Genomic DNA, 15,924 nt, shown 5'->3' with positions numbered 1-15,924 from the left:
GAATGTCTTTGATCATAATATATTGTCATCACTATGGCTCTGTTCACTGATTTATTGCTTCTCTTCTGAACACGTAACTTTCTCTTCCACATGGGTATCTCTTCTCTAATGTGTTCAATTCTTATCCTTTTGTTTATAGGGTTCTTGAGTGTTGTGAATGGCTGCATTTTTAAGATAATAACAATAAAAGTGCTGTCCAAATAAGAGTGAATTATACAGACAAGATACGTTTATTTGCCCAGAAAACCCAAAAGATTTTGTTAACGAACAATAAAAACAAAAATTGGGGTTTTGAAAATGGATGTTCCCGTGCAGAAAATGGAGGCCACTCGACTTTAAAACAGAATTTATATAGAAGAGTGAAAGTTGTATTAAATAACAATTGTGATACCAGTTAGGAGAAAAAGCTCTGTTTTCAGATTCTAGAATGGAAACTTTTTCCTCGGAATATATTTCTTTGTCTGGTTTTGGTATCAGGATCTCATATTGTTGAGGATATTTCTGCTTGTCTGTGGTTTTTTGGGGGTGGGTCTTCTTTAAAATTTATATTATTGCTTCTGATGAATTTTGTTAAAACTTCACCATAAGGTCATGCAGACTTACAGTTTCTCTTATGAGAGGTTTTTGAGTACAAATTGAACTTTTCTGAGTCTACTTGAATGTGAAAATTTTTAAAAAAATATATTTTCAATATCAAATACTGGTAGTGGATTTGGAGAGCAGCTGGACCTTCACATGCTGCTGGTGGGAACATGGAACAGTATTGAAAGTAGTAAAGCAATTTCTTATAAAGTTAAACATTAAAGTCAATCCGACCCCATAATTCCTCTCCTGGGTATCTACTCAGGTGGATGATACATACACCTTCACAGATATTTCTACTCATATATGTGAATCACAGAAGAAATGAATGTATCAATATCACTATGCTGAAGAAAGGAAACAGACACAAACATGCTTCACAATGTGATTGTGTCTAGGTGAAATCCTCGCAGAGGCAAAGTTATAGTCATTGAAGGATGATCTGTGATTACCAAGGGCAAGAAGTTGAAAGGAAATATACTCCCAAAAGGCCCATGGGAACTTAGTGTTGGGATAGAAAAATGTAATACATGACTGTAGTGGTGATTCGATTCCTATTCCTATACCTGAAGTTCTCAAAAATGCCTTTATGAAACTCATCACAATATACAATGAATATATACCAACACCGTTTATTAAAATAAAGAAATGCTCAAGCTGTACATTAAAGTTGGTGAGTTATATGTAAGTTATGCTGCAGAATTAGATTATTTAAAAACTAAGACAAGGCAGACATCATACAGCCACCTCATACCCAAGGAGGAGGAAAATGAGATGGGGAAAGCTACTAAATCACATAGAAAAGATTATAGGTACAGGAAGCTGGATAGTCTGAGCCACGTTTAAATCAATTGACCACAATCCTGGGCCAGCACTGGAGCTGAAACAGAATGGCCAGCCCACGGGGTCCCATGATCACCCCTAGTAAAAAGGCATTGACATTGATACATATATAATGGGACAGTGGAATTCTGCCCAAAGGAAAATGGGTCCCGTTACTAAAAGAAAATAGAAAGTATTTGGGAGGGTGAGGGGTGGAGACAAACTAAGAAATGTCCTCTTTAAGATAAAATAATAAACAAGTATATTTAAATTAATTTCGTAGCAGAAGAGTCAGATACTTAATGCTTTGTCTCTGAATAGAATAACTTTAAGGCCGCCATGGGAAGAGGCATTACTCTGGGAAAACCCCAGTATTTTCACACAGCATCTGACTCTAGGGGCATTCCTGTTAAATCTCTCCATAGCTTGACCGTGGATCTCTCAAGTGTTTTCTTCACCCCGTGTCTCTGACCGACTTAATCAAAATGCTGGCAGCATTTTCCAAGCATTTTTCTGACAGCCGCCATCACCTCCTTGTTCTTCAGGCTGTAGATGAGGGGGTTCAGCATGGGGGTGATGACACTGTACTGCAGAGAGAAGATTATTTCCACGGGAGAGCCCGAGGTGGGCATGGTGTAGCGCAGGCAGGCTGAGCCGAAGTACAAGCTCACTATAGTGAGGTGGGAGGAACAGGTGGAGAAGGCCTTGCTTCTGCCCGAGGTGGAACGCATGTTCAGGATAGCGGAGAAAATGCAGCCATAGGAAGATAAGACCAGAAGAAAGGTTCCAGAGGCATGTAGAACAAAAGACCAGAGCAAGACAGTGGCGTTAGTGGAGACGTCAGAGCAAGACAGAGGGAAGAGGGAAGGGATCTCACAGTTGTAGTTGTGTATGGCTCCATAGTCACAAAAGTCCAACTTCACAGCTAGGAGGGTGTTGATGAGTGAGTTCAGTATGGCCAGGCCCCAGGATCCCCACACAAGCCCCTCACACAACTGACTGCTCATCATCTGGCCATAGCGTAGAGGGTGGCAAATGGCCGCGTAACGGTCGTAGGCCATGACTGCAAGGAGCAAAGTCTCGGTGCCTCCAATGGCGAACACAAAGAAGGCCTGGGCCAGACAGGCCTTCACGGGGATGGTTTTTGTCTCAGACACTAGATTTTCTAGCATCTTGGGCACAGAGACCGACGAATACAAAAGATCCACGAAGGAGAGGTGACCCAGAAAAAAGTACATCGGGGAACGGAGGTGAGCGTCAGCCATTATCACGAGCAGAATTACCGAGTTCCCCGTCAGGGTCAGGACATAGATCACAAGGAAAACCACAAAGAGCGCGGCTTGGACCTCAGCATCAGCAGACAGCCCAAGAAGGATGAACTCAGAGACAGCACTGAAGTTGCCCATAGCTGTGGGGTGCCTCCTCCCCTTGGAATTTGAGAAACGAAAGTAAATAAAACAATAAAACCTCCTCTTACATGATGCCTTCTCTTCTTCAAATCAACAATTTCCTCAATACCCCAGAGCCCACATTTCATTGGCTGTTGGTCCAGATGTGATAACAGTTTCTATGTTTTAAATACCACGCATTCATTGTCAGGCCAGCCAGCTGCCCACGTTGGCCAATTTCCCCTCTGACGTGGGTTATTGGGCTTTGGTTGTTTTAGGATGTTTTTAGATCTTCAGTTCTTCTGAAGAAAATGGGGATCTAAAATAACACAGACGAAGAGTAAAAATGAGGATCCCAAAGACTGGAATTCCCAGTTCAGCTGGGGAGTCACTGCAGTCACGGTGGGAGGAGCCTAGTCAAGGATGACGCTAGGCCTGAAAGAGAGAGATTTTAAAAAATACTTCGATGGTGATCATGTCAACATTGGCTGCAACTGGGGTATAGTAGAAGTTTCTTTGGAAGAAGGAAAGATAATGAACTGCCTGATCAACTATTGGCCTGCAATGTCCTAAGCATACACTATCTTTAAAATATATATATACATATATGTATGTATATATATATATATATATATATATATATATATATATATATATAAAAGAATGAACTAACAAGAAACACCCGTAATAAAGCAGGTAAAAGACGTGTAGTTGCAGTCATAGAGTTAATTACAGTTTCCTGTTTTAATTTTGTCTTGCTCTGGTTGGCAATCAGATATGGATGTCTAGCTCAGGGAGATTAATTTCAGCATCATCCATGTTCCTCATACTTTTAATCAACAGAGGTTAAGAGGCTGTGTGAGGTCAGAGTTGGTTGCCTTCCATGGGACTTACACATTTTCTCTAGGTTCTATACCAGCAAAGTAAACAGTTGGAGAGTATATTTTCCATAAGTGGTTTACTAACTCCCGAGTAATAGCTTGCCCACAATGCCTAGAGGGGGTTCCTGCTTTCCATCCTGAGATATGTCCTTCATCTCCTGAGGACAGACAGATAATAACATCAATAAATCATTTCTTCTGAGTACAGAGACCATGGTGCCTGGGAGTCAGGAAGGAAGCTGCACTGTTGATGGAGTTTCAGACACTTCAGAAAAAGAAATGTCACTCCCCAAGCTAGCCTCAGCTGCAATCACCAGGGGTGACTTGCCTTATAGAAATATTTCTGATTTTAGAAATTAAATTGAAGAAATAAACCTCTTGTACACACCAGCCACCCTCCTGTCTCCCTGACCCCTGCCATCAGTTCTAGGGGTACAGTAGCTCCTGGCCACACCCAGATTTTTACATGAGTTCTGGGGATTAGAATTTAAGTTCTCATGTTTATGCAAAATTCTCTTACCCAGAAAAATAAAATAAAACCTGTTTTGTGGCAGTTTCATGTGAAATATGCAAAGATATTTAATGACATTATCAAAGGTCCTCACAGAAAGTTTTTGTCTTTACTAGAAGGGTCCCAGAAGAGCTAGAGAAATTGTTCAACAGTTAAGGGTTCATACTGCTCCTGAAGATGGCACATTTCAGTTCCCAGCACCCACACTGGGCATTAGCTGCAGATATGACACCCTATTCCAGTCTCTGTGGGCCCTTCACACATGTAAATACACCTACACAGACACACATATACATAATTAAAACTAGAAAAAAATTAATAGGGCACAAGAAAATAAAATAATACTTCTATAAAAAAAATCTTATTTTCTTTCTTAGTGTTTGAAATCACACTGGTTTTAGCCATTCATTTCTACAGACTCCAGATGAACCAAACTTGAGGAAGTATAATAAAACGAGTTTAGTGGAAACTAAAGGGTGTGTATTTGAAAACCTCCTCATGGAAGATTCTAAAAGTTGTATTTGAAACAAGTAATGGAAGCAGGGTCCAGAGAGCCAGCACCCACGTGGGAAGCGTGGGAACCAGCCGGTTATTTGGGGGAAGTCTGTGTCAGTGTCTTCCCGGATCTCTGGAATCACGACAGACCCCCAGTTTTAGAAGTTGGAGGGGAACTTCAGAAGCAAAGGGAACTTAAGGGTGCTGGGAATGAACCTCACGGCAGATTTTGTCCTGTCAATGTCTGCCGCGCCCACACGTACCTGTCCGGTGGTAGGGGTGGGAGGTGGTTCTAATGGCGAAATAAACAGCTCTCTGGAGCCCATGAACACGGCTTGTTGGATTAGGAGATACAGAACAAGGTGATTAAATTTTATTCTTTATATCTTCGCCACTCCCTAGCCTTGCCTCAGCAGCTCTGGTGCGGCTTCCTGGCTTCCTGAAAGTTCTAGAAAATCCCTGGATATTTTGATCCAGAGATGAGGCGATGAGAATCAGAATGAAAAGTGTCACTGGGGAGAAAACATCAAAAATCATTAACCATCTCTCTCTCTCTCTCTCTCTCTCTCTCTCTCTCTCTCTCTCTCTCTCTCTCTCTCTCTCTCTCTGTGTGTGTGTGTGTGTGTGTGTGTGTGTGTGTATGTGTGTGTGTGTGTGTTTCTCTGTGTCTCTGGCATTTTCCCCAAATTTGCAATGTGGATGACAGCACCACTTACAAAACTAAGAGGACTTAGCACTAAACAAGCCACGTCTGGTATTTCTAACCTGTCCACCATTCCAATTTTAATTATTCAGTGTTTTCTGCCAAACTAAAGAGAAACAAGGAATCAGAAATAAGATGCAGGTAAGAAGCAGGGTGGGGAGTGATCATTTCCTCCATGCATGAAGCAAGCTGGATAAGTACTGGAAGTACTGGAAGGAGAGAGAGGACCACAGTGAGTGAAGGAACCATGCAGAGGGAAGGAGCGGATGACCAGCTCCAGGAGGTGGCCAGCAGAATTCTGGCTGGTACCTTGTTTACCTTGTTTTTGCATCCTGCAGATGGAGAGTTCAGTCAATCTGCCTTGAGGGCAAACAGGAAACCTTTTCACAACCATGGAAGTCCTGTAACTGGTAATTCTTTTTCTTTCTAGGAATATTTATGAGTAAAAAGAGTCATATTTACCGGAACTCTCCCGGTCAAAAATGGTCACGATTGTCTCTGAACTCAGGCTTGTCCATGCCCTTGACAAGAGAAAAGAGAAAGGAGTCAAAGTTCCCACCAGTTTGTTGTGTAAGCAGCTCGTCTTCTATGGCATCACTCCCAGGCACACATCCACTCTCTCCATACGGCTTCCACACCATTGTCAGTATTGACGGCAGTAGCAAGCTTGGAGTTCTCAGGGGCAACTGAGCGCGGCAGGCAGCAGATTTAAATAGTTGATAGATGGGTTGCTGAATTGGATCCCCAAAGACAGCTGGGTTGGTGCCTTGTATTCCTTGAAGGCACAACCTAAAACCAAAACTTTCAACTCATTAACTTGTTATTTGTTTTAGTTTGACTTGATTTTAAGTTGGCATCTAATACTGTACATATTTATTAGGCACAGTGTGATGCTTTGATACATGTATGTATACTACCTATGATCAGATCAGAATCAGCCTATCACCTCAAACATTATTTCTTTGTGGTGAGTATGTGAAAATTCTCCTCTATTTATTTTGAAACATACAGTTCATTGTTGTTACCGATGCCCACCCTATTGGGTAACAGACCACCAGAATCCTTCCTCTTAGATCTGATTATTCTTTTTTTATTATTTTTTATTTACTTTATATACCAACCACAATTTCCCCTCCCTCCTCTCCTCCTGTTCCCTCCCCCACCTCCTTTCTACTCCTCCCCATCCACTCCTCAGAAAGGGTAAGACCTCCCATGGGAGTCCACAATGCATGGCATATCAAGTTGAGGCAGGACTAAGCTCCTCCCAACTGCATCAAGGCTGAGCGAGGCATCCCACCTCTTTTTGGAATAGGTTCCAAAAAGCCAGCTCATGCACTATGCACAGATCCTGGTCTCACTGCTAGGAGCCCCACAAACAGAATGAGTTATACAACTGTCTCCCACATGCAGAGGGCCTAAGTCAGTCCCATGTAGGCTCTCTAGCTGTCAGTCTGTGAGCTCCCACGAGCTCCCGTCAGCTGTCTCTGTGGGTTTCCCTGTCATGATCTTGACCCCCCTGACTCCTACAATCTTTCCTCCCTCTCTTCAACTGAACTCCTGGAGCTCGGCCCAGTGCTTGGCTGTGGATCTCTGCATCTGCTTCCATCAGTTACTGGATGAAGGTTCTATGATGACAATTAGGGTAGTCATCAATCTGATTACAGAGGAGGCCAGTTCAGGCACCGTCTCCACTATTGCTGGGGTCATCCTTGTGGATTCCTGGGAGTTTCCCTGGTACTAGGTTTCTCCCTAACCCTGTAATGGCCCCCTCTATCAAGGTACCTCTTTCATTGCTCTCCCTCTCTGTCTGTCCCCTAACTCAGCCATCTCAATCCCTTATGTTCCCATTCCCCCCACCAGTTTACCCAGGAGATCTCATACCCTTCCCAGGGCCATCCATGTGTCCCTCTTAGGGTCCTCCTTGTTACCTAGTTTCTCTAGGGCTGTGGATTGTAGCCTGGTTAACCTTTGTTTAAATCTACTATCTACTTATGAGTGAGTACATACCATGTTTGTCTTTCTGGGTCTGGGTTACCTCACTCAGGATGATTCTTCCTAGTTCCATCTATTTGCCTGCAAATTCCATGTCATTGCTTTTTACAGCTGAGTAATACTCCATTGTGTAAATATACCATACTCTTTGGTTGAGGGGCATCTAGGTTGTTTCTAGATTCTGGTCATTACGAATAATGCTGCTATGAACATAGTTGAGCAAGTGTCCCTGTGGTGTGGTTGAGCATCTTTTGGGTATATGCCCAAGAGTGGTATCTCAGGGTCTTGAGGTAGATTGATTCCTAATTTTCTGAGAAACTGCCATACTGGTTTCCGGAGTGGCTATATAAGTTTGCACTCCCACCAGAAGTGGAGTGTTGTTGTTTTTGGTCTTTTGGGGGGCCCACCTCCCAGCTCCCATATAAATCACACATGGAGGCTTATTCTTAGTTATGAATTCCCAGCCTTAACTTGGCTTGTTGCTAGCCAGCTTTACAACTTTATCCTGTGTAGCTTTTGCCTTTGAGTGTAGCTGGAGTTTTCCTGCCTGGCCCACAGTCAGGGCAAATCTCTTTCACCTGCCAGTCCCACAGCCTCTCAGACCCGACCAAGTAAACACAGAAACTTATGTTGCTTTCAAACTGTATGGCTGTGGCAGGCTTCTTGCTAACTGTTCTTATAGCTTAAATTAATCCATTTCCTTTAATCTATACCTTGCCACATGGCTCGTGGCTTACCGGCATCTTCACAAGCTGTTTCTCATCGTGGCGGCTGGCAGTGTCTCTCTGACTCAGCCTTCCACTTCCCAGCTTTATTCCCACTTCTCCTCCTTTCCCCGCCTATACTTCCTGCCTAGCCAACGGCCAATGTTTTATTGATTAATTAGCAACACATTTGCCATATATCCCACAGCACTTCCCCCTTTTTTTTTTTCCAAAAGGAAGGTTTTAACCTTAACAAAGTAAAATTACATATAATTTGGGAATTTGAGCGCAGCTTCTCTTACTACTTCCTGCTGGAAGGGGGCGCTGTATCTTATGGGGAAACAAAGAAAATTTTAGAATTATGGAATAGTCCATGAGGCTGTATTGTCTGAGCCAGATGCCTTCAAACCATTCTGGATGTTGGATCATCTGGGCCATGGTGTCATCGGAGACCTTCAGGGGGTCTTGGCTGGTCAAACCTGATGTATCTTAATCTTGAACAAATCCATAGCCTTTGGTTTTCTGTGGGAACAAAAGCAGAGTCTCCTTTCCAAAGTAACATATCCTTACATCGAAATTTTGAAGTCAAGATATCTTTAAAATATGCATATTGGTTTAACTCAGCTTCCTTTACAATCAAATATCTCTCTGCAGTTAAAAATCCCAAAGACAACACAATCCAGATTCTCTGTGTAATATTCATCTTTACGTGGCTTATTTTTTATATTACCTTTACTGTCTCTTTAAAGACTTTATTTTTAAAAACTATGTATTTCTTTATACAACTGTATATATTCCTTTTTCTCTCTCTTCCAAGCCTACGTACATTTTTACACACATTGTAAACTATTACATCTGAATCTGTCTTATTGTGAATCTATTGCTTTAAACTGCAGCAGCTGTGGCTGCTGGCTCCGCCCACCTAAGCTTCCCAACATGGCTACATTTACCACCAGCTCTGGGAGCTATTGTGGGTCTATGCTTTTATCCAAGCAGCGTGTAGTCCAGAAACCTCTTTTTTTTTTTTTGTGCTAGCAAAGTCTAAATCCACCATGCAGCTTAATCTGCCACTTGCAGAGGCCTCATTCCCGCCATACTGCAGGTTGAGTGCGCACGCTAGGAATCCACCAGTAACTCAAACCAGCAGCTGCTGCTCATTTGAGAGAGACAATTAGGAAGCTGTTTTTAGCTCCGTTTTAGAATCTTTTTTCTCCGTTTTTAGGTGGAAACTCTTGCCATCACGTTGGACGCCATTTGTAGCTTAAGTTTTTCTGCCTGGCCCACAGTCAGGGCAAATCTCTTTCACCTGCCAGTCCCACAGCCTCTCAGACCCGACCAAGTAAACACAGAGACTTATGTTGCTTTCAAACTGTATGGCCGTGGCAGGTTTCTTGCTAACTGTTCTTATAGCTTAAATTAATCCATTTCCTTTAATCTATATCTTGCCACATGGCTCGTGGCTTACCGGCATCTTCACAAGCTGTTTCTCATCGTGGCGGCTGGCAGTGTCTCTCTGACTCAGCCTTCCACTTCCCAGCTTTATTCCCACTTCTCCTCCTTGCCCTGCCTATACTTCCTGCCTAGCCAACGGCCAATCAATGTTTTATTGATTAATTAGCAACACATTTGCCATACATCCCACAGCATTTGGGCTTTTACCTTTCTCTATTTCTGTACACCTTTCATTATTTCTTACTCCGTGGCCTGCTGTGTAGCTGGGTGGCTGGCCCCTGGAGTCCTCCTCCTTCTCTAGCTACTTCTCCTCTTTTTCCTCTCAGATTTCTCCTTCTATTTATCCTTTCTGCTTACCAGCCCCACCTACTCTATCTCCTGCCTCACTATTGGCCATTCAGTTCTTTATTAGACCATCAGGTGTTTCAGACAGGTGCAGATACACAGCTTCACAGAGTTAAACAAATGCAACATAAACAAAAATAACACACCTTAAAATAATATTGTACAACAGTGGAGGAGTGTTCCCCTTGCTCCATATCCTCTCCAACATAATTTGTCACCAATGTTTTTGATCTTAGCCATTCTGACAGGTGTAAGATGGTATCTCAGAGTCATTTTGATTTGCATTTCCCTGGTGACTAAGGATGTTGAGCAATGTCTTTTGCCCATTTGAGACTCATCTGTTGAGAATTCTCTGTTTAGATCTATACCCCATTTTTTAAATTGGATTATTTGGTATTTTGATGTCTAGTTTCTCAAGTTCTTTATATATTTTGGAGATCAGCCCTCTGTCAGATGTGGGGTTGGTGAAGATGTTTTCCCATTCTGTAGGACGGTGTTTTGTCTTATTGACCATGTCCTTTGCCTTGCAGAAGCTTCTCAGTTTCAGGAGGTCCTATTTATTGATTGTTACTCTCAGTGTCTGTGCTACTAATGTTATATTCAGGAAGTAGTCTCCTGTGCCAATGCTTTCAAGGCTACTTCCCATTTTCTCTTCTATCCGATTCAGTGTGACTGGATTTATGTTAATTTCTTTGATCCACTTGAACTTGAGTTTTTTGCAGGGAGATAGATATGGATCTATTTACATTCTTCTACATGTTGACATCCAGTTATGCCAGCACCATTTGTTGAAGACACTTTCTTTTTTCCACTGTACAAACTTGGCTCTTTGTCAAAAATCATATGTGCGGATTAATGTCAGGGTCTTCAATTCGATTCCATTGATCCATGTGTCTGTTTTTATGGCAATTCCAAGCTGTTTTTATTACTATGACTCTGTAGTAGAGCTTGAAGTCAGGGACAGTGATGCTTCCAGAAATTCCTTTATTGTACAGGATTGTTTTAGCTATCCTGGGTTTTTTGTTTTTCCATATGAAGTTGAATATTGTTCTTTCATAGTCTGTGAAGAATTGTGTTGGGATTTTGGTGGGGATTATGTTGAATCTATAGATTGCTTTTGGTAAGATTGCCATTTTTACTATGTTAATCCTACCTATCCTGGAGCATGGGAGATCTTTCTATTTTCTGATATTTTCTTCAATTTCTTTCTTCAAAGACTTAAGGATCTTGTCAAACAGGTCTTTCACTTGTTTGGTTAGAGTTACCCCAAGGCATTTTATGTTATTTGTGGCTATTGTAAAGGGTGATGTTTCTCTGATTTCTTTCTCAGCCCGTTTATTATTTGTATATAGGAGGGCTACTGATTTTTTTAGTTAATCTTGTATCCTGCCACATTATTGAAGGTATTTATCAGCTGTAGGAGTTCCCTGATAGAATTTTTGGGGTCACTTATGTATACTATCATCTGCAAATAGCGAAAGTTTGACTTCCTCCTTTCAATTTGTATCCCCTTGATCTCCTTTTGTTGACTTATTGCTCTAGCTAGAACTTCAAGTACTATATTGAATAGATATGGAGAGAGTGGAAACCTTATCTTGTTCCTGATTTTAGTGGAATCATTTTGAGTTTTTCTCTATTTAATTTGATGTTGGCTGTTGGCTTGCTGTATGTTGCTTTTATTATGAGAAGTTGGGTGCAGTTCTGATAGGTCTGTTATTTGGCCTTTTTCCATATTCTTTCTTCATTCTGTATGTTTGGAGTTTTGATTATTATGTGGTGAAGGGACTTTTTTTTTGGTCCAGGTTATTTGGTGTTCTGTAAGTTTCTTGGATCTTTCTAGGCATGTTCTTCTTTAGGTTGGATAAGTGTTCTTCTGTGATTTCATTGAATATATTTTCTGTGCCTTTGAGCTGGAATTCTCCTTCTTCTATCCCTATTATTCTTAGGTTTAGTCTTTTCATGGTGTCCCAGATTTCCTGGATGTTTTGTGTTAAGAATTTGTTGGCCTTATCATTTTCTTTGACTGATGAATCGATTTCCTGTACTGGATCTTCAATGCCTGAGATTCTCTCTTCCATCTCTTGTATTCTGTTGGTGATGCTTGCATCTGTAGTTCCTGTTCATTTACCCAGCTTTTCCATTTCCCAAAATTCCCTTTTCTTGTACTTTCTTTATTGCCTCTATTTCAATTTTCAAGTCTTGAATTGTTTCCTTCACCTGTTTGTTTTTTTCTTGGGTTTCTTTAAAGGATTTATTGATTTCTTCCCATTTTTTTTGTTTGTCTTTTCCTCCATTTCTTTAAGGGAATTTTTATTTTTCTCTTTAAGGGCCTCTATCATCTTCATAAAGTTATTTTTTTAAGGTCGTTTTCTTCTGCTTCATCTGCATTAGGATGTTCAGGTCTTGCTGTTGCAGAATCACTAGGTTCTGGTGGTGCCGTATTGCTCTTTATGTTGTTGAATGTATTCTTACACTGCCGTTTACCCATCCTGGTTTGGGATAATTATAGGAACAGCTATTGATTCTTGTGATGTCTTTGTTGGTTGGGTCTTTTGTCCCTTTATTGTCTATTTTCTTTATTTTCTTTTGCCCTGAATGGCCAAGAGTTCTGGTGATTGGCTGGTTGTCAGGTTGAGTAGGGTTGTCTCAGCTGAGGTTTATGGGGGTTTGGGTGCCTAGATCTAGCGTATTGTCCAGTTCTTCTGGCTGGTGTGGGCTTTACTTGTGCCTATGGGCTCTGTTCTTCCAACTGGTGTGGGTTGTCTGTGCCTGTTCTTCCAACTAATGTGGGTGGCTCTTGTGCCTATATGATCTGCTGATGTTGCTGGAGAGGGGCTGTTCATGGGGAGGCTGCTCTTCTTCCAATTGCATGTGGTTCTTGTGCCTCCAGAGGCCCTTCTCTCAAATGGTAGAGGTGGTGCTTGTGCCTCTAGGGGGCTGCTGATTTTGCAGAGAATGACTGCCCATGGGGAGGATGATGGGTAGTGGTGGTGGTGGAGCCGCTTGCCTGCAGGACTCTTAGCTGCTGGGCTGCTGCTCTGGAGTGGGTCTTGGAGGTTATAGGGTCCAGTGGGTGGCCACAGTGGTGTAACAGCCTGCTGGTAGGATTCTTACCTGCTGGCTGGCTGCTAGAGCTCAGATCTGAGTATTCTTCACCAACCTTTATCCCTGCACCCTTCTTCCTCCCTCCACAATATGGGAACCCATGTTCTACTTTCATTGAGATCCTCTTTCTTACCCCACATAAGAGTAAGAGCATGCAGTGTCTGTTCGTCCTGTGCTTGGCTTCTTTCATTCAGCATAAGGATCTCCAGCTTCAAGATCGTCATAAATGACAGGACTTTACTCGTTTTATGTCTGAACGTATAATACTACACTTAAAAACCCCTTTCAACTGTCGATGGACACTTAGGCTAACTCCAGATCTGACATAATAGGACTAATTCTGCACCAGCGTGGAGAATCTGTTTAATGTGCTTCTTTCTGCTCCTCTGGGTAACATACCCAGTGGTAGAATTGCTGGATCATGTGGTCATCTAGTTCCAGTTTTTAAAGGAATTTCCATGTGGTTGTAGTAAGTGTTCATGCCCACCAACAGTATGTAAAATGTCCCCCTCACCCCACATCCTCACCAGCACGCATTTGTTCATTTTTTTGTCTTACTCTGTATCCCAGGCTAGTCTCAAATCATAATCCATCTGCCTCTGCCTCTCAAGTGTTGGGATTACAAGCACATGCCACCACCCCTGGCTCTGTTTGCTAACAGCCTGTTCTTACTAACCTTAGGTTACATCTGCTTGTGGTGTTGATTTGAATTTTCCTGATGACTGGTGATATTGAGTATTGTGTCATGCAGTTATTAGCCATTTTGCATACTTCCTTTTGTGCAGTATCTATTAAAGTCTTTAGCCCATGTTCAGCCCCTTTTCTGTTATTATTTGTGCTGCTGAGTTGTTTGTGCTCCTTGTACATTCTGGATATTAGCTCTCTGTCCCTACCCTGTAGGCTGGTTCTTTGCTCTATTGATTATTTTTGTACAGAAACCTTTTAGTTTTATGTAGCTCTATTTGTCTATTTTTGCTTTTATTTTCTGTGCTTCTGAAATCCAAAATAAATCTTTGCCCAGACCAGTATCATGAATCTTCTCCGTATTTTATCCAAGCTGCTTCATAAATTTAAATTTGGTCTTGCATTGAAGTATTCAGTCAGTGTTGAGTTTATTTTGTATGTAGTGGGGCATAAGGGTCTAGTTTAATTTAGTTTCCACTTTTCCCAGGACTATTTACTGAGTAGATTGCTCTTTCTTCACTATATGTTCTCGATGTCCGTCAAAAAACAGTTCACAGGAGGGGAGTGGGGCTTCTATTCTGTTCCACCATCCTGTGTCTGTTTTTACACAATGTTAGGATTCTGCCACTCCTCCAACTATATGACTGCACATGCACAGTTCAGTAGCTAAGCAAGGGGTCTTACATCTTACGTCACCCATGTGCTGCATGATTACATAATGCACACAGTGCAACCTGCGCATGCGTGGCATAGCTCTGTAAGCCCACATGCACATGTGCAGGAGAATCCTTAAAAAGCCAATCACAGACTCCCCCCTTCTCTTCTGCTCTCTCCTCCTCCCAACTCTCTCTCTCCTTGCATGTGTCTTTTACAGGTCTGGTCACTCTCTCTGTCCCCCTCCCCTCCTCTTAATAAAGCTCTGATACTGGGTTTTATTGTGCCTTGTGACCTTTCCTCATAGAGTAAAAGCACCACATTTAAAACCAACACACCAGTATTATATTGTTTGAGTAGATAGTTTTGTTCTACTACTGTCTTAAGATTGCTTCGGCTATTTGAGACCTTTTGAGATGCCATAAAAACTACACAAGGTCTTTTTCTATTACTGTACAAAGTGTCTTTGGTAGTTTGATAGAGATTGCAGTGAGTTTATAAGTCCCTTAAGGTAGTATAGGCATTTGGTGTTGAGCCTTCCGATCTGTGAATGCCAAGGACTTTCCGTTTGCCTTCCTCCTCACTGATGTCTTTCACTGTTTCATTATATTCCTTGTAAAGATATTTTCTCTCTTTGGCTGAACTTATGTCTAGGTGGGCTTTGGCTATTACAAATGAGCTCATGGACTTTCTTTTTCAGATTAGTCATATGAGTGTGTCTGATCCTGTGTCTAAAAATATCTACTGATGTTTGTTGTTCCTGCTTTAATTTTTATTAAACTTTGAAGTTTTCATACATGTATACCGAGTATCTTGATCCTATTCACCCATCACTGCCTTCCTCCTACCCTCCCAAGACACCTCATCATAGCTCCCTCCCAACTTCATGTATCCTCCTTTGTTATTTTTTTAGATACTTATAACCTTTTTAACCCACTGAGCCTAGTTAGTGCTTCCCATATACGCATGTGTGTGGGGTCCTACCAGTGGATGGGGACCCTACCAGTGGCTGTACTCCTGAAGAGAACTAACCCTCCCTGAGTAGCCATCGACTGCCAGCAGGTCTTCAGCTAGAGGTGGAGCCTCAGGCACCCATCCAGCCTCTGTGCTGGAATTTTTAACTGCCTTGATCTTGCACAGGTCTCGTGTGGGTAGTCATGGATGCTGTGCATTCATGTGTGCAATTTCACGTTATATGTCTAGAAGACAACACTTCACAGCTCGCCTTCCCATCCTCCAGCTCTTACATTCTTTCCTTCCTGTAATCAGAGGCTTTTCTCTGTCCTGCCCCGTTCTGCAGCTACTTCTAAATGATCACTCGAAGACTTACATTAATTATAAATGCTCAGCCAGTAGCTCAGGCTTATTACTAACTAGCTCTTACTCTTAAATTAACCCATGATTCTTAACTATGTCTAGCCACGTGGTTGGTGGCTTGTTACCTCATTCTTATATGCCTTGCTTCCTCAGCGGCTGTCTGACTCCACCGCTCTCTTCCCTTCCATTGTTTAGTTGTCTTGCCCATACTTCCTGCCTGGCTACCAGCCAATCAGCTTTATTATTAACAATGAAAGCAACACACACTCACAGTATACAGAAGGACATC

At 42.0% G+C, this 15,924-nt stretch overlaps 1 protein-coding gene across 1 annotated transcript; it reads right to left on the bottom strand.

Moving 5' to 3' along the window:
* Positions 1–1,880: 1,880 nt before the first annotated feature.
* Positions 1,881–2,810, bottom strand: LOC131897174 (olfactory receptor 8S1-like). Its single transcript, XM_059248064.1, has one exon. The coding sequence runs from the start codon at positions 2,808–2,810 to the stop codon at positions 1,881–1,883; it is 930 nt and encodes a 309-aa protein (XP_059104047.1).
* Positions 2,811–15,924: the final 13,114 nt, after the last annotated feature.

The sequence above is a fragment of the Peromyscus eremicus genome, chromosome 20, assembly GCF_949786415.1.
Source record: "Peromyscus eremicus chromosome 20, PerEre_H2_v1, whole genome shotgun sequence".
Taxonomy (NCBI): domain Eukaryota; kingdom Metazoa; phylum Chordata; class Mammalia; order Rodentia; family Cricetidae; genus Peromyscus; species Peromyscus eremicus.
Note: the sequence above shows the minus strand (reverse complement) of the source record. Positions and strands in the feature narration are given on the sequence as shown.